Source organism: Gobio gobio (assembly GCF_949357685.1).
Source record: "Gobio gobio genome assembly, chromosome: 1".
Lineage (NCBI taxonomy): Eukaryota > Metazoa > Chordata > Actinopteri > Cypriniformes > Gobionidae > Gobio > Gobio gobio.
Genome location: NC_137097.1, coordinates 62,833,813 through 62,859,834, shown reverse-complemented (window position 1 = coordinate 62,859,834; position 26,022 = coordinate 62,833,813). Strand labels below are relative to the sequence as shown.

Sequence of the window (26,022 nt, the reverse complement as noted above, 5' to 3'; positions counted from 1 at the left end):
ACACATACAGTATAACGAGTAATATACAATATAACATTGACCAGACACTTTTTTTTAGGCCTACCTTGCTATTGCCACGTTGGCCTTCAGTAATTCTACATGCCACAGATTCAACAATGTGCTGGAAACATTCTTCAGAGATATTGGTCCATATTGACATGACAGCATCACACAGTTGCTGCAGATCTGTAGGCTGCGCATCCATGATGTGAATCTCCCATTCCACCACATCCCAAAAGTGCTCTATTGGATTGCGATCTGGTGACTTTGGAGGCCATTTGAGTATATAGTTAACACAAGAAACCAGATGATTTAAGCTTTGTGACACGGCATGTTATCCTACTGGAAAAAGCCATCAGTAGTACACTGTATGGTACACATAAAGGGAGCCAAGCATTTTGGCATGTCAAAAATCTTTGGTTTGTTTACTAGAGGGGCATTACAAGCTTTTGAAACGTGCAAATACTGTTTGTTTTATCTTGAGAAGCCAGCTGCTAAAGCAAGGCTGGATATGGGAATTGAAAACAAATGCAATTTGCAGATTTATTTTCTCCTCTGTCACACAATCCCCTTCAATGTCACTGTCATTTTGTGTGCTGCATGCCTGCTCACTACAGCTATGCTTTTTTTTAATAAACAACCACAAAATCCATTCTTCTCATGAGCTTTTGCTATTGAAACTGGGTTATAGGCTTTGTCAAGTGCAAACCCTCACAGAATTGTAATCGATATACATTTATACGTTGAAAAGAACTAAATCAAAGCCGTCTGAACTCTCATTCTTAAAATTGAAGTGTGCAATTTGAATGTGCAAAGACAACTACAAATAAACCACTCAAGGATCGACTTCCATGAATACTGTTAACACTGGTGCTTTCACTTTTGTATGTCAAGGTTTGGCTGGTTAGCATGACTCTGCTCGCTCCAAAAGCAGATGGGTTTAAAACAATCCTTTTTAAAATAATTGATAGAAATTGTACACATTAACTTCTGAATTCAATAGAAGTTAAGCTTAATCAGCAGCACTTGAGGCATATTGCTGAATGCCATCATCCCTCCTTTTCTACATGAAAAGCAAAAATCTGGTTTACATTGAGACACTAATAATGGAAGTGAAAGGGGCAATTTGCAAGCATTAAAATACTCAATGTTTCAAAAGCAACAAGACGTTAACGTTAACGTAAAAAAAATAATTTACTAACCCTTTGTGTCTACAGTTAAATCCACTTTTACAATGTCATTCATGTATTTACTGTGAAAAAGAAGGGGGCTTAATTGTATAGAACGTGCACTTAAAAGCATGTTTAAAAAAACTACTTACAGATAATATAATATTAATGAAAAGGCCACTTCCATGTAAACTTAACACACTAAAAGCACATGTAAACTTGATTATAAATTTAACTAGTGTTTCAATATTTAAAGTTAACGTCTTAAATGTACTAATTTTCAACTTCATTATCACAAATGTGTGATTACAAATATATTTAATGACATACAAGTTTCAATAGAAATAACATTCCAGTATATTTTTTGTTTAATGCTTGTCAGTACTTTCGGCAATACACTTTAACCATATTTCAAAGACAATCTAAGTAATTATGAAATTACATGTAAATATGTACAGTACCTAAAAACATCAAGTTAACCTAATTGCATTTAATAAATATAGTTGAATAAATTCGTATAAATAAAAGTTGTCTACTGTAAATGTGTTTACACGAAAATGTCTCTGTGTAAACTAATATGAGATTTTGTGAAAACGGTGATGTCATGCGCATGTGTATTACATGTTCGGTCTATAAGTGCGTAGTTTTTTTTTGACAACGCCAACTACTGGCCTGGCATGAATAATACAGCGGTTTTAGTTGTTTTCGCAGATCTGCGGGTAGGGATCGTTTTGACAACGTTGTCGTTTGTATATGAAAAATGCAAAGGGAAAACTTTACCGTCTTTAGTACATCGTTGTCATGTAAACATATGCTAAATTTAAACTACAATTCATTTGGAATTAACATGCAGTTAAGTGTACAAAAGCATTACATTCAGTTCACACTTAAAGGGATAGTTCACCCTGAAATGAAAACAAAGCCATCTTTTACTCACCCTGCTGTTGTTCCAATGCCCTATATCCTTCTATCTTTTTCAGACCTCAGAAGCAGAAATTTTAAAAACAGTGCACGCGTTCCTTCACGCGTATAATGGCAGGCTAAAACATTACAAAAATATACAAAAGTATCACGCAATGATACAGTGAGACGTGCGCCATATATGGAAAGTGTTCAAGTGGCATACTATAAGGTTTTGCGTATTATTCAGTCAAAACACTGAGCTCGGCCGTTACTCTGAGTGCGCTCCGATGAGAGTGCGAGCCGTCAGCAGGCGCCCTGGCGCTCATGCTTACTATAACTCGCAATGTTGTCATGGCAACCAGAATAAGCACACACACGCACCATTTTGAGAAATTGGGCTCAATAGAAACAAACGCGACTCTCGTTTTTTCTATAAGGTTTATGATACGAAATAATACTAATAATAAAACCTCCTTGAGTGAATATTGCGGACCGTTGTCAAGACAACATTGCGTGAGGGGCTGCTGAGTCAGTACTGACGGCTCGCACTCATCACAGGAACGCACGCAGAGTAACGGCCGAGCTCAGTGTTTTGACTGAATAATACGGTTTCTTTCTCACAAAACCTTATAGTTTACCACCTGAACACTTTCCATATACGGTGCACGTCTCACTGTATCATTACGTGATACTTTTGTATATTTTTTGTAATGTTTTAGCCTGGTCGCTATTCACCACCATTATAGGAAGGAGCACATGCAGGACTATTTTTTTTATTTATTTCCGCTTTTGAGGTCCGAAAAAGATAGAAGGACATAGGGCATTGGAACAACAGCAGGGTGAGTAAAAGATGGCTTTGTTTTCATTTAAGGGGGAACTATCCCTTTAAGTATTTTGAAAAAATATATTACTGTATTATTTTTAAAAGTGTGCTTTTCACATGGGTCTGCTTTTAAATAATCTATAAATTGGACCCATTTACTTGCAGGGAAAACACGTCACCATAACCAAATTTTTCTTTTAAAGGAAAGACAGAAAGTTTGAAATAAATTTTTGTGGTAACCATTAATGCCACATGCTGTAAACTAGGGTTATCTTGTATTGAGCACAGCATATTTCTGTAAGGTGATAATGATGTCATTGATGATGTAAAGAGACAATCTCCACAATCTATTGACACATATTCACTTTAAATACTCCTCTGTGGGATGCTGTTACATATCTTGAAATCAAATTATTAAACTGAGTCACTGTCTGGTTCTTCTTCACAAGGGAGAGTCACGCACAGCTTGATGTCCTTTTCTAGCAAGCAGCAAGTGATCAAGGGCTCACGTCACACTCCACATGGCCAAAGACAGAGATCAGCCAGGCCTGACAGAAGGTTGGGGGAGTGACGGCTGCATCTCTCCAGACTATGAGCTCGTGGAGGGAAAAGTGTCCTACATGGGCCTACAAACTATATAAAAAAAACTGTTTGCTGTGTTCTGTTTTTCTATGGTTATGTAAAAATCAATATTTGAATTATAATATAATTAGCATTTTCTGTAATATGCTAATATTTTAATTTGCATACAGTATACAATCATTTTAGAAAAAATATGAATGCGTGTGAAAAGGTTTTGTGACATGGTTCATCATATGAAGTGTCAAAACAAAGCATTGGTTTATTTACATTTTAACATTTTATTTGAAAATTATTTTAAAAAATACATTTAAAAAAAGGAAAAATTAAGGTTATTCTTGCAAAAAAAGAAGGGTTTTGTTACTTTTTGGCAGTAAACGACTATGTATTTCCAAGAAAATGTTGCTTTCAAAGATTTGTACATCTGCAGCTTTTTATCATTCACAATATACAGTCAAACCAAAATGTATTCAGACACCTTCAACATTTTCTCACATTATCACAGTTTATCCGCTATAGTTTCGAAAATGGTAATAAAATATGACAAGAACTCAAACTGTCAGAACAAATTCATCTTGATAATGTCAGATAACTTTGATAGAAAGGTATGTAATGCATTACAATCAACCAATCAGCTGTGAAATTTAAGTACACTATTATATAATACCAATTTAGGTCAACCAATCACCAAGCAATGCTTAGTTTTGTTCAGTCTGTGGTGTAAAAGGTCAATTAAAGAAAAATCACTTCAGCAAAACATGGTCAGGTCAAAGTGTCTGAATAAGTTTGGTCCCAAATTGTTATAAATTTGACTGGTAGTCCACTGAATGAAGAATATTTGGGTATCATACGTCATAGTTTATTTTATTTTGCTATCCTCACTTACATACATTAACTTTAGTGTCTTGCACCCACTAGTAAAAAATGATATATGGTGTCTGAATAATTTTTGGTTTGACAGTATAATAGCTTAATTCCCCCTATAGTTTACACTTGATAAATAATGAATTAACCGAATAAAATTTATATGTACGTATGAAATGACTGAAGGCTATAGCAACTTCTGTGCAACACTGCCTGATGAGAACAATGATTCAAAACTCGTTTAAGATTTGGTTTTATCTGTCAGGCGACCTTTTCTCAGCTAGGGCTGCACAGCTCCATTCTACTGCAGCCAGAATCCATAAAACCTACGGTGACAATTAATTTAAGATATACAGCCACATCTAAAACAGTCTGGCCAAGAAGTAAAGTATTGACATGTTAAATTGAGCGTGATGTTTCATTGCTCGCCAATTGCTATTCTTCCTAAGTCAAAGTGATGCAGTCAATGCGACGGCCTGATCAGGAGCTGCCAGCTGTGCTCTCTGAGACACTTGTGCAGAGTTTTGTCTCTCCAAACAAACTTCAGTAAAATCCCAGAGGAATGACTGAACTATTTACAGCAGTCTTTAAAGATACAAAGAGAAAAGAGCCATGATTCCCATGACAGCCAACTGTGAATAAAGAAGCTTTCTGTAGCTCGGACTAACATCAAAAGCAAATGAGCTAGATTTCTCAGGTGGCAGATGGTGCTTTCAAAAACATACCAGATTAACACCAGCTCCAAAAATAAATGATCTATGACAAACTTTGCGTAAGTTTATACATGATCAAGGCCTCTCATTGTGATGATAAGGAGGACTAAAAACAAAACAAATATCTGAGGGTGCAAATGGCTTAGCTGTGTGGAGTTTATGAATACAGCAGGGTCCAAAAATCTGAAGGGCCATTTACACGACACCATTTTCAACTAAAAAGACTATTTCAACTAAAAAGAAAGAAGACTTTTTATGCGTTTTTTATCTATTTTTGCTTTTAGTCGTTTTCGTGGATCGGTGTGAATGGGTATTGCTTTAACTATGGTGTCGTCTGTGCGCAAAGGAAAAACTTTTCTGTTTCTAGTTCATCATTTTCGTGTGAACACTAGTGAAATGACTTCTCTTTACATTTAATTTTTTCCTAATATAATACAACATTCCTCATTACAAATTGCAATAACAGTGTATCGATTTGACTGAAAAGTTCAACTGAAATATGAACATGAATGTCTTAGTATTTGGTTTGTCCCACTTGTGCTTTAATGGCAACAGAACACAAACTCCCTGAACTTCATAAGAACATAAAACCTGATGACTGTGTTCTCTAGCATGATTTGAAAATGATCCGAACAGCATCTTATGCTTCAAGAAGAACATCGGACTGTCTTTACAAAAGTCACCCATTAGTTAGTACTTATTTGATTACGTAGAAATAGTGCAGAATATTAAATCATTATTGTTCATGTACTCAGCATGCTTTTTACATTTTACACTTTACATCAAAATGGCCATTTTAAAATGTTATTTGCAGGTTTAAATTAGATTCCAAGATTTCTGGGCCCCACTGTCATCAAATGAACACACACACACACAGAGGTTTTTTTTGTGAAATGTGGGGACATTCCATAGGCGTAATGGTTTTTATACCGTACAAACTGTATTTTCTATCCCCCTACACTGCCCCTGCCCCTAAACCAACCCATCACAGGAAACTGCACAGTTTACTTTCTGTGAAAAAAACCTCATTCTGTGTGATTTATAAGCCTTTTGAAAAGTGAGGACATGGGTAACGTCCTCAAATTTCACCCTCTCCTTGTAATACCTATGTCATACCCATGTCATTATACACATTTGTGTCCTGATATTTCACAAAAACATGCCCACACACTACCCCTACCCCTAAACCTACCCATCACAGGAAACATTCTGCATTATTACATTTTAATAAAACATTGTTTAGTATGTTTTTAAAGCTATTTTTTATATGAGGACATATGACATGTCCTCATATTTCATGTTTACGTCGTAATACCAGTGTAATACCAATGTTATTATACAAATTTGTGTCCTCCTAAATCACAAAAACAGAAACAAACACACACACACACACACACAAAAACACACACACGCACACGCACACGCACACGCACACGCACACGCACACGCACAAACACACACACACACACACACACACACACACACACACACACACACACACACACACACACACACACACACACACACACACACACACACACACACACACACACACACACACATCCCGTAACCCTAAACCAGCCCCTAAAACCTACCCATCACAGAAAACTTTTCAAAAAAACATAACTTAGTATGATTTATAAGCTTCCTCATTGTGATGATAGATAGACAGACAGACAGACAGACAGACAGACAGACAGACAGACAGACAGACAGACAGACAGACAGACAGACAGACAGACAGACAGACAGACAGACAGACAGACAGACAGACAGACAGACAGACAGACAGACAGACAGACAGACAGATAGATAGATAGATAGATAGATAGATAGATAGATAGATAGATAGATAGATAGATAGATAGATAGATAGATAGATAGATAGATAATTAGGGAGATATATAGATAGATAGATAATTAGGGAGGGAGGGAGGGAGGGAGGGAGGGAGGGAGGGAGGGAGGGAGGGAGGGAGGGAGATGGATGGATGGATGGATGGATGGATGGATGGATGGATGGATGGATGGATAGATGGATAGATGGATAGATGGATAGATGGATAGATGGATAGATAGATAGATAGATAGATAGATAGATAGATAGATAGATAGATAGATAGATAGATAGATAGATAGATAGATAGATAGATAGATAGATAGATAGATTAGATGTTCAAGCCCAAAGGCCATTTTTATACAGTCTGCTCTCCAGAAAGAAAGAACCTGCAGGGATACACAAAAGAAAAAAATGGGATAGCTATGTATTGACCTTTAAACAATGGGGTGTATCTCTTGCACCAACCGTCATTCAGCTTCGGCTGTCCTTTTTACAACTTTAAGCATCACGCTGTAGAAGACAAAAAAGGGTTGGGGGGGGGGGGGGGGGGGGGGGGTCAGAAAGACGCCACTCTTCCCTGGCCTTCTGTATGTTTTGAAAATCACTCTACTAAGTCAATAGGATCTGGATAATGAAATTAGGGCATTATGCACCTGGTTACCATGGCAATAACAAGACCAACTGATCCCTTAGTGTCTCTCAAGTACTTTACGGATGGCCTCATTGACTCATGCATTCTGATAACCCTCCTTCCTGCAACAGTTCTGTTGTTTTCATTAGATTTTATGAATTTGCTCAAACCATGAATATTCCAAAAGGAGCCACGAGCCTTCTTTTATCTAGTTGCATTAGTTATTCTTTCTCCCCCTTTCACATGTTATTCCTGCCACCTTAGGCAGGTCTATTTGTCCTCCCAAAGACAAACAGTGCAGATTGCTTGTTCATCTGCATCCAGTATGTAATTAGCTTATTGTGAGCTGTGGTCTTGTTTGCTGTGCCAAATGCCCAAGGACCAACTGGTTCTCAGTTATCATGTAATTCTGTAAGTACAGACCATACAAAACAAGGGATTAAACCAGAATATATAAAACACAATAAAATTGATTTATAATATCCCTCTCGAGATACGCAAGCATGTCACACAATAAATGGAATAAACTGGCTGGATCTTATCACTGCATTAGTCTCAATTATATGTAGCTGGCAAGTGTGAACTGTATTCAGACAGATCATGTGCTCATAATTCCCAGAATGACCAATGAAAAATGATTCAATCATAGTTATGTCAGGTTATGTTCTGGATAAGAGAGCTCAAACAGAAATTGAACCAATCAGCTGTGAGCAAAGTGACACACCTCTGATGCAATAAAGTCACTCCCCCTGTTTCTACTCCAAATTAAAGGTCACTGCATAGCAAATGTTTTTTAAAGACTAAAGCGTCTGGCTGATTTAGATTTCATTTATGTAATTATTCAATTACACATGCATAATTTTAGTTAATCAATCATTAATAGGCACTTAGATCAAATTAACATAAATAGCCTATATAAAGGTCATACAAATACGCTTTAAAATCAACAAAGAAAGCTATAAAAATGACTACATGTGAGCTTAAATGTTAAATTCTCTCTATATATATCAACTAAACTAACTTCATACGTTTTACTTGCATTGACGCAGTAAGATTTTTCCTTAAGTTGTCCACTTTCACAGACAGCTCTTTTCTTCTTGCTGTGTGAATTAGTTTAAATTATTAATATTTTTCAATCATGTAATATTCTGCAGAAGAGGGAAGTGTATTGTGCTGCTTCTCTCATGAGAAGTGAATCTCAGTTTCACTGATCCACAGCGCGTGATTGGCTGTTCACTACCGATGTCACAACCAAATTCCTAAACTCAGGATCAAAGCCTGAGTTGACAGAGAAAGCTGATGATCAGCATCATGGGACCAACAAAGCCTGAATATATTGTTTGGTTTTGTCAACCCGAAACTAATCCTGTAATCCTGAGTTTGTTAAACTAGCATCATGGTACAGGCCCCTGGAGTTGAGTTGTGGTAATGCGCGTTTGTTTCCTAAATGCACATCTGACCAATCAGAGAAGATGAATAAGCCAACCCCTTGTAACAATACAGAAAACGTCAAACTTTTTTCTGTAAATGTTTAAAAACTCGAAACCCCGACAAACTCCTTTGGCTTGATTTCACACGCTGTCATTTTTAAATCGGATTGACGTTTAATGAGATGCTTGGACAATGCAACAGGATATTATTTAATTTAAAGTGCCCCTATTATGCTATTTTAAAGTTTCCTAATTTAGTTTTGGAGGTCTCCAACAACAGGTTTACATGCATCAAAGGTAAAAAAAACTGTTTAATTTTCTCATAATGTAGCCTACACTGCAGGTCACCACAATGTTCAATGATTCTCAAACGACTCGATGGATGAATCAGTCTCTCTAAATCCCTCCTTTCCGCGAGCCATTGTCAGAGGTCCAACGATTTGATTAAACGTTAAAAATCGATCTTTGTGAGAAACATATTTCGCACATTGCAGGCGTATGAGTTGCGCATTCATTTACGCGCAACGTGTCCTTTATGTGTGAATCACAGGACTTAATATTGATTGACATATTCTGCTCTTCTTTAGCTGCTTCCTTCCATGTGCCCATATCGGGTCCCCTCCTCTCGCCTCATTACGCATTCAGTCTCACTCAGCGCTCTGTTCAACTGCAGCTCATTGCGATCCAGACGCTCCACGCACCCGAGTGCGCAAGACCGCTGGTGTTTAGGATATAGGCTATAATAGTAGACAAAGTAGTGTTTATTGCAGTGCCACACTTGGAGCGATAGAAATCTCCATCTATATATATTCACTCATTTGCATACTTCAAACCCTCTGTAGACCAACCGTGGCGCTGAAGTATCCTCAAACATGATCATCTCGGATGGCGGTGATGTTTTTGATGGAGATACGCGTCCTGACACTTCATGACAAAAGACAGCCAACTCTATCTTTCAGCGTCCGTTCAGCCGTGGCAAAGAAGAGGAGAGAAGAGAAGAGCGCAGGATGAAAAGCACTGGCTTACTACTGGGTTACTTTTTGATGAAAGTTCTTGTGTGCGACGCGGAAGGAGAACCCGGGAAGAATCTGGATGGTCTGGTGACGGCGACCGGGTCCAACGACTCTAGAGACGGGGAAAATGGTCTCCCTGAGACCCCTCACACGGAGGACAGGTGTCGGGGCTATTATGATGTGATGGGTCAGTGGGATCCTCCGTTCGTGTGTCGGACAGGTAGTTACCTGTACTGCTGCGGGACCTGTGGCTTCAGGTTCTGTTGCGAGTTTAAGAACTCCAGGTTAGATCAGACAACCTGCAAAAACTACGACACCCCGCCGTGGTCCATGACGGGGAGACCACCGCCGAAGATGATGGACCAACACGATCCGACTAAGGATAAAACCAATTTGATTGTGTATATCATATGCGGAGTAGTTGCTATCATGGCGCTGGTTGGGATATTCACCAAACTTGGCTTGGAGAAGGCGCATCGACCTCACAGAGAGAACATGTCCAGGTAAGTGACCTGGCTTGCCTTGAATAGCCGTTCAAGTTCAAACGCTGTTGCTTATCGTCTGCGTGGTTGTTGTGGAGCTGCTCGGTTTAGGAAAGAAAGGAAATCAAATGGGATTTGAAAAAGCAAATGATCTGAGCTGTCTTTTACATATTAATATAGGCTACACTCTGACTGCATTCATTAGCATCTATTTATTTATCATTTGTCATTTTTATAAACTGTTGTAAATTGTAATCTGTATAGTTGTGGAGCAGAGCCGTTTATCCCATAGGAAAAAAAGAACATCAAATGGGACTTCAAATTCAAATTGGTTATGCTAAATACATTTTACAGCTTTACACTCTGACTGTATGTATCTATTACTTGTCTTTTTTTTTAAATTGTAAATTGCTTGTGTTGTTGTGGAGCTGAGCAGTTTATTCCATGGGAAAGAAAAATGAGACAGACATCCTTAACATCTCAACTGTTTCTTGTAGACAACAATGCGGTTAAACAGAGAACATGGAGTTGTTTACACTTGCTTGTTTCAGCTTAAGAGTTTCAGAAGAGATCTGACACTATCACAAACTGTTGTGAGATTTTTGCCACCAGGTTGAATCAAACGTCCAACATTTGTTCTAAATAAGGTACAAATGGTCAGTGTTGCCACAGTTACTATGAAAAAGTTATCTGATTACTGATTACTCCTTTAAAAAGTAGTTACTTTACAGATTACTTGATTTTAAAAGTAACTAAGTTAGATTACAAGTTACTTTATCAGTTACATTCAGCAGTTGCCGATAACACCCCTGCCACCTCAACATAGAAATGACAACCGTTTTTGCAACAGTCACTTTATTGGAAGTACATTTTTAACAGTAACGTTCAAAAATGTATCTCCTGACATTTTAAGTTGAAATTAAAAAATATTTCCTGAAAAAAAAAAATTACGTTTTAATATAAATGGTAATAAAGGAAGTCTTTCTTGACTTCACTTCACATAAATACTCTCCCTGAGACGCAAGAAGAAAGCAAAACTATATATTTTTACTAAGGAAAATGACAAAAATAGTAACTCACAGTGACTTGGATAAATTACTTTAATCTGATTACTGGTTTGTAAATAGTAACGCGTTAGATTTCTCGTTACTGGAAAAAAGTAGTCAGATTAGAGTAACGTGTTACTGGCATTACTGCAAATGGTAGCACTACAGCTTTTGTACCTTAGGTTTCGTTATGAACTTAAATATTTATCACCCTCTTCCTAAATGATCAGAGCTATGCATATCTGAATTAATTTAATTACTTAGTAAAAAGTTAATAATTAATTGCCGCATATGTTTTTATTGTGTCCTAAGGAGATTTATTTATTTGATATGACATCTAATACATATGTCTTACCTCTAAGCATGATAGTTTCCCTCTGGGATGTCATTCAGTATAGCTCAAGGCCTTCTAGGATTACACTGACACAACTCTATCTATCACTATGACCTGGTGCTAGTTTTTCTTCAACTTATACTGGCTTCATTTTCCTGTGTATCTATTTATCCTCCAGGCAGTCGACAACACTGACATGCACAGAAGTGCAAAATATGCCGCTTTACTCTGACAGACAGGCTCAAGGTTCAAGGTTTAGTAGACATATTTAAGGGGTGGAATGTACAAAGCAAATTTCTTTCAAATCAAGAAAAAAAAGATTTTCTTTATTTCGATTAAAAGCGTAAGGCCAGTCAGGCTTTTCACTGAAGACATAATGAAGGATAAAGTGTGGATAATCAGAGAGAGCTGAAAGCAGTTGTAGTACACAAAAATACTGACTTGCATTCAGGTCTAAATCATCTGTTGATTAGCAAACATTCATCAACATCTCTGTAAGTCTCTAATTATCTCCATGGCGAGGCACAGATTTTGTCTGGAAAAGCATCTACTTCAAACAAACGAACACACACGTACACTTACTCATCTAAACATCAGCGTCCATGAGGTGTCCATGACATTACTAGGATAATGGACACTGATCTGTGTCTAATGATGCTAATATTTCAAGGACATTCTATTTGTGCATTGACCTTTCATTCTATCTTTCACTCTATTTAGGCGTGAGCCCAATAAAAACTCACATGGGCGGTAGTATCCCATCCACCACCCACAACCAGCCATTTACACCATTTTAATTGAGTGCCTTTTGAAAATTTCACCATGCTGACTTGCACCGTTTTAATGACTTTCATTTTGATGTATCTCCACAAAAAGTTTTTTTACCATTTCAAAGCGTGATTTGAATTAAACCAAATCAGTTTTATGTACATACGGTTGTCCCAACGAAACCCAAAATGGGAGTTGAGAACGCTGAGAAAATCTGATATACACAATTTAGATATTTATTTTCTGGGAACATAAACTTCAAATATTCATGACACATCATGCACAAAGGGGCATATCTAAATTTGTATCCAATCAGATGCTCTCTAGAATGAGAATGCCCCTCCCACTCATACAACCTGTCAGGAAGTAGTAAATCAGGTTCATGGAAACCAAGGGCCAGATTTACCAAACAGGGAAAATTAGCCTGAGTGCGCAATACCATAAAAGCGCAAATGGGAGTGGAAAGTTCTGCGTGTGATCTACTGACAGTGCGCAAATGAAAGAACACAGATGCAGCCGGATCATTTCCATAATGACCAACCTAATCTTCCAGTTAGCATCTGGTTTAACACTAGAATGTATAGGCCTACCTAAAACCGCCAGCGGGTAAAATTTACCCATACAGATTATTATTTTGTTTTGATACGGCTAAAAAACGTAATATGTCACTGTATTATCCCACTGTCTTCACAAAGTAGTGTATAGAGTCATGCAATGATTATTTTTCGTCATCAACTATGTTTATGTCTTATTGTTTTATACTATTTTAAGTTACAATAATCACATTTTGGTGAATATAGGCTAAATCAGCCTGCAATGGCAACAAGAATTAGAAGGAAATAAATACATATTTGGGTGGTGTAATATTATAATAAAATGTAATTACATTTTACGTTATGACATATTAAGTTATGACATATTGACACAAATATTATGACATGTTAAGATAACCCATGCTATTTAAATAACTAAAACACCATAAATAGACAATAAAGAGCAATAATAATCCACTGCACTGCATGATGTATGACAACATACGATAAGGATAACATACGATGTATAACATGCAACCACAAATTCACCTAATTAATTATTAATTTGTATAGTTATATAATTTATCATTTGAATAAGAGAACAACACCAATAAACTTAATCATGAATATTGTTTTATTCATTACATCATAGATCGGAAATATATTTTTTCAGGAAACTTAATAAATAGCAACACAGTAGCAAACAATACACAATACAAAAAATTGCAAAACAAAAATGTATAATTAATTCAAAGTTTGAACATTTATAAATAGGCTAAAACATCTTCATTTGACCGTGTGTTGTGTGACTGTTTATAGTAAGGCTACACGTTGCTCAAACAGTGTAAAAACAAAGGAACTATATAGGGGTAAATTTCACCTGCTGGCACTTTTAGGTATAAATGCCCCGTTTTTAAATCTTTAATTAATTAAATTATTTAATTTTAAAATGTGTTACATTTATATATAGCGCTTTTCTAGGCACTCAAAGTGCTTTACATAGAAGGGGGGAATCTCCTCACCCACCACCAATGTGCAGCGTCCACCTGGATGATGCGACGGCAGCCATATTGCGCCAGAACGCCGGCTGATTGGTGGAGAGGAGAGAGAGTGATGAAGCCAATTGTATATGGGGATGATTAGGAGGCCATGATGGACAGGGGCCAATGGCCAAATTTAGCCAGGATGCCGGGGTTACACCCCTACTCTTTATCGAAGGACATCCTTCAGGATTTTTAATGACCACAGAGAGTCAGGACCTTGGTTTAATGTCTCATCCGGAGGACGGCTAAATCTGGTTTTATCTAAACAATTTTTAACAACAGCGGATAGTAAATAACACAATTTTAGTAAAAGTCTGGGAGACTTGGATATTTTATTGAAAATCTGTTATGTACATTTGATAATTGGGTAATTTTTACCCCGTGGCGGTTTTAGTGTTAAGACATGCTTTTTTTTTGGCAGTAAATAATGGCTCAAACACCAGTAAATTGACGCGCGCAAACCTTAGTAAAATCTCCTTGTGTGATTCATTTAAATACTCTCCTCCCATAGATTTTGAACGGAAACTCTTACAAATGCATATGCAATAATGTCAGCTGCAAAAATAACTGTCCACGCTTTTTCAGCGCTCATTTTTCACTGTGTGTCTTTAGTAAATCATGATAGTCGTTTTTTTAACACCAAAAAGAGAGTTCGCGCTGGTGCAAGCTTATAGTAAATCTGTCCCTAAAACGTATTGGCTATTAAAAAAAGAATAACTGTTTTGCTGTTTCAAAAGGAAATGTGTAAACACAGGAAAGAAAACTATTTATTGTATGGTGTATTTAATGTACCACACTATCATTTTGGTCTAATATGTAATCCCTATTTGTCAACATTTATTTAACATTTACAGAACTTTTCAATGAGGAAAAGTGTGTCACGAACAGTATAAATATGTATTGAATTGGTCTGTATTAATTAACAGGTTTTTTTTCTTTTGTAAGATGATTAAACAAAGCCTTTCTCCATAGAGCCCTGGCCCAGGTGATGCGCCAGACAGCTCCAGGAGAACATGTGGAGAGGGAGGAGAGTTTGGCAGTGCATGGACAACACTACGAGAACATGCAGGCCAGAGCAACAGGAAACAACCTGCGTAAGTAAATCTGTTCCTTACCATCAGAGCTCATGCACAACAGGTCGAATCCATGTCACTTAAAGCTCAGTTTAGCTCGTTCTGGAAAACACTCTCCACTGTGAAAATCCAATAGTAGCAGATGCATCTTCTTCACCCCAGAGAAGCAGCTGTGAGGTCCTATTGCTATTCATCAGTAAATATCTTCGCCTGCTTGATTCGACTCCTACTGAGAACAGGGGAAGTAGTTAGAGAAGCCCATTTTTGGCGTGTCCGGTGGGCTGCAGTAGCACTTGCATGCATCTATAGTGATCATTTAACATGCTGAGATAGTAATTACCACAGGCTAAGTGGCTGACTAACACACAGAAAGCACACACACACTCTCTCTCTCTCTCTCACACACACACATGCACAACTCTATCTCCCGCTCTCTCGTCACCTCACTCATGCTGTTATTTCATGCAAATAATACAAATGTGCAGGAAAATATGAGAACTAGCGAATTATCACCTTAAAAATATCCTGTTTACTTTGGCAAGTGTGCTAAGTTCTTTTATAATATGGATAGTTCTGGTCCTGGGTGCTGATTGGTCAAAACAACATATTATAAAACATATAGGTCTGCTGATTAGTCAATACGAAATATTATAAAATGGATATTTCTGGACCTTGATGCTGTTTGGTCAATATGAAATATTATAAAGCTGAGAGCTGTGGCCCTGAATACTTATTTGGTTAATACGACATTGCATGAAACGGATAGTTCCCGTCCTGGATGCTGATTGGTCAGTATGGAATATTGTAAAACGGATAGTCCAGGTCTTGGATACTGATTGGTCAGTATATTATAAAATGGATAGTTCTGCTCCTGGATGCTGATTGGTCAATACGAAGTCCAAGTCATGATATAGTAACAGCTATGGTGTGAAACAGCTGATTGATCACCATATCAAATCTCTTATTATCAAGCAGATTATTTTTGTTGGATTGCAACACTCTATTGTCTCAGGGACTGTATCATGAGGAGGGCACTGAAAGATTTTGCATATCTTTAATATGTTGAAACCATTTGGTTAAAGTGATAAGGCTCTTGAGGCTGTACTTTATTGTGAATATGGTGTAAAACTGTAAATTTTGTGCCTCTCAATCTGTATCTTACTCCTGAAATATAACTTCCCTTTATTTAGCAGAGAAAAAAAATTATTAAACCGTAGTCAATGCGAATATGCCATGTGCCAAAAGATATTTGGCATGAAAAACACAGTTTCCTCCGCAAATAATGATTAAAATGAAATATTACAAGATAGGAAGTCTAATTCAATAAACTTCAGCCCACAGACAGGGCTGATTTACTAACATTGTCTCGTGGCATGTCACAGTGTTGCCATGGTGCTGACGGATTCCCAGTCTGTTTCCCAGGTGTCTTCCGGATGTTTAGATCAATATGCCTCGCGTCGAGTCAAACAGTCACTCTTTATTTGATGGTCTCCTAATGAAAGTCAGAAAAGCAGTTGTAGCAGATGTCGTATGCTCTTTTTATAGCCCGTGTGTTTCATGCAAACACTCCGACGTGCCTGGCAAGATATGTTCATGTAACAAAATTGCTGCGCAAAGTCTGGTGGCTTTTATTTGACCACATTGAAATGCATTGGCCTGACAGCTGTTGCTTTAACTGTGGACAGAGAGAGTAATTTCTGAATTTAGATGGAAGTGAAAAGCTCTTTGTTGATATTTGGCTGTTATCACAATACAAGATGCACGCTTGACTTTTTCCATTGGTCTCTGCTCATTCTCTGAGATTGAAGAAAGGGATTTCGTGGAAAGAAAACAAATCGAGCACTTACAGATAGCTGTCTGCTCTGAAAGAGAGCGAGAGAGAGAGAGAGAGAGAGAGAGAGAGAGAGAGAGAGAGAAAGAGAGAAATCTGTAGTGCACACCCATGTTTTTTCTGCAACAACACTTGAGAGGCAATGGGGAGTGTATGTTAACAGGCTGGCTGAGTGATTGAGCTTGCTGCTAAAAGTGCAACAGAGCGGAGCGACATGCAGGTGCTGCACCTCTAAAGAGAGCTGTCTCTACGAATCCTGGGGAGAAATAACTTTATGAGAGAAGGGCCGTCTGTAGGGAACTCCGACGTCTCGCTGAACAAAGCAGGGGAAACATGCAAACCACTGGCTTGCTCACCTTCAAGGCTCTGCGGCCACAAACCCATTAAAGTATTTACTTGAGGAGTGCTGACATGGGGCCACACTGGGACCAGGGGTTGGCTTGGCCTTGTTGTGTTAAACAAGGTTACACACAAGAAGTAAAACTGAAAGTGAAAAGTTGAGAACCATGTAATTCACAAAAGATAAAAAAAATGTGAAGCAGAAAGTTAATGACAGATGTAGCACAGTGTTTGATGCATGTGTTCCTGACACATTGAGCTGTGCCGCTCATGTGGTTGACAAGTTTAGATCTGACACTAAATTTACACAAGTCTAAGATTTTTTATGTTTTTGAGTACAAACAGGTCTATTGAGAAATGTTACAGTTTAAGCAGTGGCGTGCAGTGGTGTTCTGAAATGAGGAGGCAAAGTCCTCACTTTTTAAAGCTGCAGTCCGTAATTTTTTGCGCTCTAGCGGTCAATAAATGGAACTGCATGCGTCTTGCGGAAGAACATTTGCAGCCGGAGATACTTCTCTCTGTTTACGTCTATGGCGAGTCACGCAGGGACTGTGCTCCTCCGCAGCGGTTACTACCAGACCGGTCTGAAATAGTCCCAATATAAACACTTATTATAAGTGTACCATAATGATTCAGGGTAAGACAAAAACACGCTTTGGAAAATGGATTCATGTTGTACATTCTCATATTTTTTGTAAATCTTTAACACAAAAAAGTTATGGACAGCAGCTTTAAAAAATTGTTTTTATATAAATAAAATGTAAAATCATATCCCAGCTACACATATTTTCTATTTATCAAAGCCAAGTAATTTTTAAGCATTTTTACATTTATTGCAAAATAGTGTCTAAACGCAGTAATAATTTAACTCTTTCCCCGCCAGCGTTAAAAAAAAAAGTTGCCAGCCACCGCAAGGGTTTTTGATCATTTTCACAAAAATGTAATGGCTCATAAAATATTTTATTCTGAACATGCAATATATCACAAGAAAGAATAGACCATCTGCTTTAAAAAAAAAGTTTTATTATAGCTTCATGCATTCCTTTTTTATCAACACTTGAATATGGGTAAGTTTCATAAAAAAAAAAATATTTTGAACAAAAAGCTGAGAAAATCACGTTTTTGTCAAAGATTACATCCAGAGCAGATTCAGAGCGATGATCAAGTCCATCAGCACCCCTAATGCTTGTCCTATAGCACGTCCTGGGTCAACATTTCATTCAGTAACATTAGATAGTTTTGATTTATATGATGTTTAATGTTGATGATCACGTTATTTTTTTTATTTCGTTTTTGTTGCATCTTCTTCACCTGTGTTTTGATCAAGAGATTCTGTACTCATTCAGAAGATGCGTAACAGCACCCCCTAGCGTCTAACAGTGAAAACACGGAAACCCGGAAAATTCTGTGTTTGGCAGGGAAGTGTTTTCTCACAAATAACAGAACATTTTATTATTTATGAAGTGATGTTCGGCTGTTTTTTAATAGTCAACTTATTTTCATCAGTCATCAAGCTCAGTAAACACCGGTCTCAGACACAAAGGTGTACCTTTAATTTCCCCAAGCTGATCATTCACTAAAAACCCTATATACAGTCATCATGTTTTCAGGCCATTTCAGGGTTTGATGTGATATAAAGCGATGATATCTAAGTGGTTGAGTTGTTTACTTACTTTTTAATTAGTCTTCCCATTACCGCCATCATTTTGTTCATTCAGACCGATTTGTGAACGTGCAAGACTCTGGATTTATCGCACAAACCAATCATATCCAATCATAGAGCGATGAAGGCATTGCCTCATCTCATGTGACTCACCCCTCCCATTCATTCTCAGTTTCCCTCCATCAAACCCACCACACACATAATCCATTAAAACTCAATGGGCTCAGGGGAAGCAAGAGAGACTCGGATACCCGTTGTAACTTTACCTGCTGGTGTCGCTGTTGGACAGTTACTTTAGAAAAACAAGTAATTTGTACACATTTTAATGTCACATTTTGTAATATTTGTGTTGTTTTATTTTTGTAATATGGATTATTCTCTTATACAATTTTTTTGAGGAGGCACTGCCTCCCTTGCCTCCTCGGAGGAAATGCCCCTGAGTTTAAGATGACTGCTTTCTATTGTAATATATGTTCAAATGTTATTTATTCCTGTGATGCAAAGCTGAATTTTCAGCATCATTACTCCAGTCTTCAGCATCACATGATCCTTCAGAAATCATTGTAATATATATAAGAAATATTTTTTTATTATAGTCAATGTTGAAAACAGTTGTGCTGTCTAATATTTTTGTGGAAACTGTGATAATTGTTTTTTCATGATCCCTTGATGAATAGAAAGTTCAAAAGAACAGCATTTATTTGAAATCTAAATATTTTGTTATAATTGTCTTTACTGTAACTTCTGATCAATTTAATGTTTCAACTTTTGATCAGTTTATCTTTTGAATTATTTTATTTTTTTGTCCTTCTCCAACCTTCATCTCAAGTCAGGCTAACAATTTATATTTTTTACGTCTTTTAAAATCGCATTTTACAAATCACCAGAGCTAAAAATGGTGAGAGTAGCCTAGATATTTCCCTCACTTTTTTTGCTTTCAGTTAGCCTTCAGTTTGCAAGCTAACACCTTAGCATACTAGCTTAGCACAGTGCTGACTGGTTTAGGTTTATAGGTTTAGGTTTATTTAAGGTTTGACAATTGCAGTACAAAACCCTGAAATGTGTCAAAAATAACACATACTCAGAAACAACCATTATATACCTGGTTTAAAACAAGCTAAAAAACAAGTCAAATCAAATTATTCTGAAAACTCAATGAAAAACTCATTGAAAACTCTTTTGATTTGAATATCACAAGGTGGGATTTCCTTATTGAGCATATCTTTCTATGAATGGTCCTTCTACTCCTCCTCAAACTGTCTCACTGCCAAAAATCCCCAGTCACTCTTTACTGTATCTAATAAAGAGGCAAAAGCCCCAAAATACCTCTGTTTTACAACACATAGACTTGACATTACACTTGATATCTGTTTTGACAAACCTGAGTCATCTGGTGGCTGGGAAAACAGAATTAGCCTGAGTAAATCAGCCACTGAAATGCAATTCATAGTCCCAATCGAGCAATCCGGGTTAACCAAGCACAAGAAACTTGGTTTGGCTTGAGTGCTTTATGTATTTACTGCCCAACCACTATAATTTTCCACTACCATACAGACCAAAATCACACAATAAGTGAAGCCCAGCGTTCTGCTGCAAAGCTCTGGCCCAAACATTTATTAGCCCAAGCTGAGAGTCTGTTTTTATTTAAACAGGTGACAGCAATGATATATAATTAATTCACCCCCAGAGCCAGTGTTTGTACAGCACAGTTTCACTCATGAGAATCTGCTTAAACTCAAAATCCGCTGGGCAAAGAAACTAGCGGTGACTCATTGCTATGCCAGTTAACCTAATCAACTCTCAGTCTTCTGTTTATACACACCAGAAGAGCTTAGAGCAGTTTTTAAAGCGCTTATAGGACTAAATAACTCTTTGAGGTGAAATTGGCATCACAATGAATGGAAATGCAATACTGTATGAAGACTGCAGCTGAGTTCTGATAATGCTGTGCCTTCTCTGTACAGTAGAGAAGCACAACTGAAGAAATTTTACCAGGAGTGAATATTCCTGTCAAAAGTCCTTGGATTCAGCTGTGGTTTAGTTACACAGACAGCGTTACCTGGTTTGCTGCACAGCTTGTTTCCATGGAGATGGTGAAAGATTGTGCTGACCATTGTTTTTCTTCCACATGAAAAAAATATAGCTGAACTGAAAAGGAAAAAAAACACTTATGGCAGATAAATAAAGCATTATAATGGGATCAGATGGCTGTTATGCCAGATGCATAAATGTTGCAGGTGATTACCCATTTAGCAAGATGGGAATAATGACCTGCTCATGGATTCGTCCACATATCAGTCTCAATATGACAGACACTTGTCACATCACATCACAAACTTTGTTTCCTAAATGTTTGCCAAAAATGTGTCACTTGGAGGAAATGGTGAGGAGCTACAGTAGTTCAAATCTGAGACTAGGGATGCACACATCACTAGCATATTGCTTATCTGATCTGTTTATATTATTGGCTGATATTGTATATTTTATTCTTCAATTTTTACACGTAGATCACCTTTACCATCATCTAATGTTCACTTACAGCAGGGATGTCCAAACCTTTAAAAAAGGGGGCCAGATTCAATGTTGTGGACACACCTGTGGGCCGGTTCCTTTTATATATATATATATATATATCATCAATCTTAGAAACATGACAGATTTGACAAAAGCTTGAGCTGACAGTAGAGTAGCTTGAGATAGGACACAGATGTATATTTAATACACAAACAATATCTGTAAAACTCTTAACAACCTCGTTTTTAAAGGGTTACATTTAAATATTATTACTGATTTAGAACTCTATTCTTACATTAAATTAGCGAGTACTCCATTTAGATCACCATAAAAATGTCATGGCCTCCATACTTTATTGTAGCCTATGAATATCTGAACATGCATCAAAAGAAAGAACAGACCCTCTGCTTTTAAACAAAAAGAACCTGTTCATTCTAGCTTCATGCATTCTTTTTTTATCAACACGGGTAAGTTTCATAGAGCAAAAAGCTGAGCAAATCAAGTTTTTGTCAAAGACTACATCTGGAGCGAACTACAAAACAGAAATAATAAATCGAGTTCATCAACACAACGTCCCTAATGCTTGCACAGTCTGTAGCTTGTCCTGGGTCGACATTTCATTCCGTAACATTAGGCAGTTTTAATTTATATGCTATTTAATGTTGGTGATCGAGTTATTTTACATATGATTACATATGATATCCCTTGTTTCTGCAACTTCTTTGCATGTGCTTTGATTAGGATATTCAGTACTCTTTCAGAAGATGTGTCATAGTGCCACCTATAGCTTATAACAGTGAAAATACAGAAACCCGGAAAATTCCATGTTTGGCAGGGAAAGAGTTATTAAAGGAACACTCCACATTTCCCCTAGAGTTATATAGTTGAGTTTTACCGTTTTTGAATCCATTCAGCCGATCTTTGTATCTGGCGGTAGCACTTTTAGCTTAGCTTAGCATACATTATTGATTCTGATCAGTCCATTAGCATCTCGTTCAAAAAATGACAAAGACACTTTCAATATTTTTCCTATTTAAAACTTGACTCTTCTACAGTTACATCGTGTGCTAAGACCAATTGAAAATGAAAAGTTGCGATTTTCTACACCTATATGGCCAGGGCTGGACTGGGGCTAAAATTCGGCCCAGGCAAACCCAGCCCATCCGGCCCATCAGTTCCTCTTGAATGTTTTTGCTGGGGTTAGGGCCTTAAATTGGAGTAAATAAATAAATCTAGGACAGGGACAACTAATGAAGGATATTATCGAATTTACTGCAAATGCAGATAACAAACTTAATATTCTACTTTTGTCACACAGAAATGCACTTGACAGTAAAGCACTAATTTATAGGATACATTAAAGTGAATTTACTGCTTTTAAAATCTGTCATCATTTACTCACTCTCATGTCGTTCCAAACCTGTATGACTTTCTCTCTTCCGTGAAACATAAAAGAAGATATTTTGAAGAATGTTGGCAACCAAACCATAGGCTATACCATTGAATAGCCTATTGTATGGACAAAAAAAAGACTCAAATTATTTTCTTTTATGTTACACAGCCAGAAATTCATTCAGGTTTGGAATGACATTTGGGTGAGTAAATGTTCACATGTTTGGGTTGAACTACCCCTTTAAAAACAATAAAAAATGTTCAAGAGTTAACACCTAATTTATGTAACACACTGATATGATATCTATATTTCATGAGGTTCTCATTGAAATAACATTTAGTTAAACATTAAAGCAGATAGAGCAACTATTGACTACCATAGTAGGAAAAAAATACTATGGTAGTCAATAGTTGCTCTATCTGCTTTGTTACAAACATTCTTCAAAATATCTTCTTTTGTGTTTAGCAGAACAAAGAAACTCATACAGGTTTGGAACAACTTGATGGTGAGTAAATTATGACACAATTTTAATTTTTGGGTGAACTATCCCTTTAATTCATGGGATCCAGGCTTTAAAGCTGTTTTGTTGAATTATAATTTAATTACCCTAATGACATTTTAACTGAGTTTAACTGTAGGCCAGTTTCATTTAACTGTATGGGCATGGTAGACACATAAAATCATGCTCCTCATTACCATAGGTATGGTTTCAAAAATAAATAAATCATAATTAACTATTGAATTTGGTTGAGCTAGACGAGTGACAAGTTTGTAGTTCTGTGTATTGCTGTTTTCCAATTTACCTCGTCATGTATTTACATGGTTGCGGCTGTTTTCAGCTGATTCACCACAGAACCTTTAATGTTCCCATATCACACGATTGTATAAAACAACATTCGGAGTCAAAGTACCGGTTCATCACTTCATAGAGCAGCAGAAACGCAGCCCACGTTCGTCAGCGGCAGCGCTGTTGCGGATATTCCAACGCAGTTTCATGTGCCCAAATATATATATATATTTTAAACAGTGCCTAATGTGGACACAGACTATGAAAATGGAGGAGAGAAAGTCTCTCTCGCTTTGGCCTGTCAAACCAATGGCCAGAAGACAAGCAAATGGGCCGATGTCCCTGCATGATGGGCCAGTCCGTGGCAAAAAATTTAATAAATAAATAACCTTATCGGCCCCTAAGTGCGTCCCACCGTGAAAATGCCCGGTATGCCAGATTACCAGTCCAGCCCTGTATATGGCTAGGAACTACTTTCTCATTCCTGCGTAATAGTCGCGGATCTTAGCAGCCGTACCATGGCTGCAGCGGCGCAATGATTTGTTGGTATTCTGTGAAACATGGTGGTAGTTTACACCTTCGACTTACTATCACAGCCCTCTACAACACACAGAACCATGGCTAATCACACAGGTAAATCCACAACACAATTTGTCGGCTGCAAGCCTGAAACTTTCTCTGCAACTACACAAACTTAGTGCCGGTCACATTGAAAGTTACCTTGCTAGGGGCTACTTTCAGGCGCTGCGTTCCATCATTGCGCTGCTGCAGCCATGGTACGGCCGCGAAGATCCGCGACTATTACGCAGGAATGAGAAAGTAGTTCCTAGCCATATAGGTATAGAAAATCGCAACTTTTCATTTGCAGTTGGTCTTAGCACACGATGTAACTGTAGAACAGGGGCGGAGCCAGACGTTGTAAACATTCGGGGCTTAGCCCAAACCTAGGGGGGTCCGGGGGCATACTCCCTTTTTCCATTTACATCAGCTAAATGCACTATTTTTCAGGCTGTTTGAGATAATAGAATGAAACCCCCACGTGACAAATCATCTGACAAATCATCTGACAAATCATCCGCCCATCTCTACTAGCAACTAATTTCTCTTAAGGCGAGACACTACAGGTGAATAGGGAATTTTTTTAATTATAAGATATCACTGTGAAACTTCTCCAGTTTATTACTGGCATAAACATAAGGAAAAAATGTATTACAAGTTTTGTGTAAATTAATGTTTTAATATGCAAATGAGGCCTTATATACTTAAATATACGCTCATTTGCATACTTTTACAAAAACAAAATCTGGAAATTGGAAAGGACCATGTTTAAAATTCTTGGTTCAATTTGTTGACATATTAGATGAGAGCGCTTTTACAGAGGGGATTCTGGATATCTTATTTTGTGCTTTAGTAAATTAGAGAATACTGACAATATCCTTAAAAAAAAATGTTGCCATGTTTTTGGGAGTTAAAGGACCTATAACTCAGGATAGGAATGATATATCAACGAATCCCTCTGTAAACGCCTTCAGAATATAGTTCAGTATAAGACTGCAAAAGTTGGTGCTTGTAGGTGCTACTGAAGTGGATATATCTGACTCTGAGTGTGAGAAAAAACTCATTTTGAGAAAACGGCCTTTAAAGTTTTATACTGTATAACTGCATACATTTCTATAAAACCCCCAACCTACAAACAAAATATATATTCAGTTAATTAATATCAGTAGTGTATAATATTTAAAACACGTGGAAATTGATAAATGAATAAATTATTAATAGCAATAGCTATTAGAGAACTACCTTAAGAGAATTACCTTAACAAACACACATAACACCAGTCACACACACTGCAGACGAACTGTCTCTGTTTGTTGCATATGTCCATCTATAACTATTTGAATCTAATTCTGACGGGGTTTCGTCGTCTAATCTGTTGTTGTTTACTTTTCTTTTTATTAGCTCTTGCTACTTGATCTTTTCTGTGAACGTTAATGAGCTGAATTAGGTGTTGTCTACAGTATTTTCTCTGAGGTGGAGAATACACAAGCAAGCGGCAGCGCGTAGTGGGAAATTCACATCGACCAATCATATGTGGTTTTCGGCTGAAAACTTTTGTGGTTGGTTAGTTCTACAAAGGAAATGCCCATACAGTATTTTGATTAGGCAGCGCTGTGCGTGAGACTGAGAGCTTTATAATGAGACCAGGCATGACATGTTTCTGTGAATGGAGACCGCGCGAGAGCTCGCGTTAGGA

At 37.4% G+C, this 26,022-nt stretch overlaps 1 protein-coding gene across 1 annotated transcript in view; it reads left to right on the top strand.

Moving 5' to 3' along the window:
* Positions 1-9,834: 9,834 nt before the first annotated feature.
* Positions 9,835-26,022, top strand: part of shisa9b (shisa family member 9b) — a gene marked incomplete at both ends in the record, with an annotated part of 45,244 nt that continues 29,056 nt past the window's right edge. Inside the window, 3 exon segments of the mRNA XM_079818336.1 lie at positions 9,835-9,936; positions 9,939-10,465; positions 15,141-15,262. Of these exon segments, the coding sequence (XP_079674462.1) occupies positions 9,835-9,936; positions 9,939-10,465; positions 15,141-15,262 (751 nt within the window).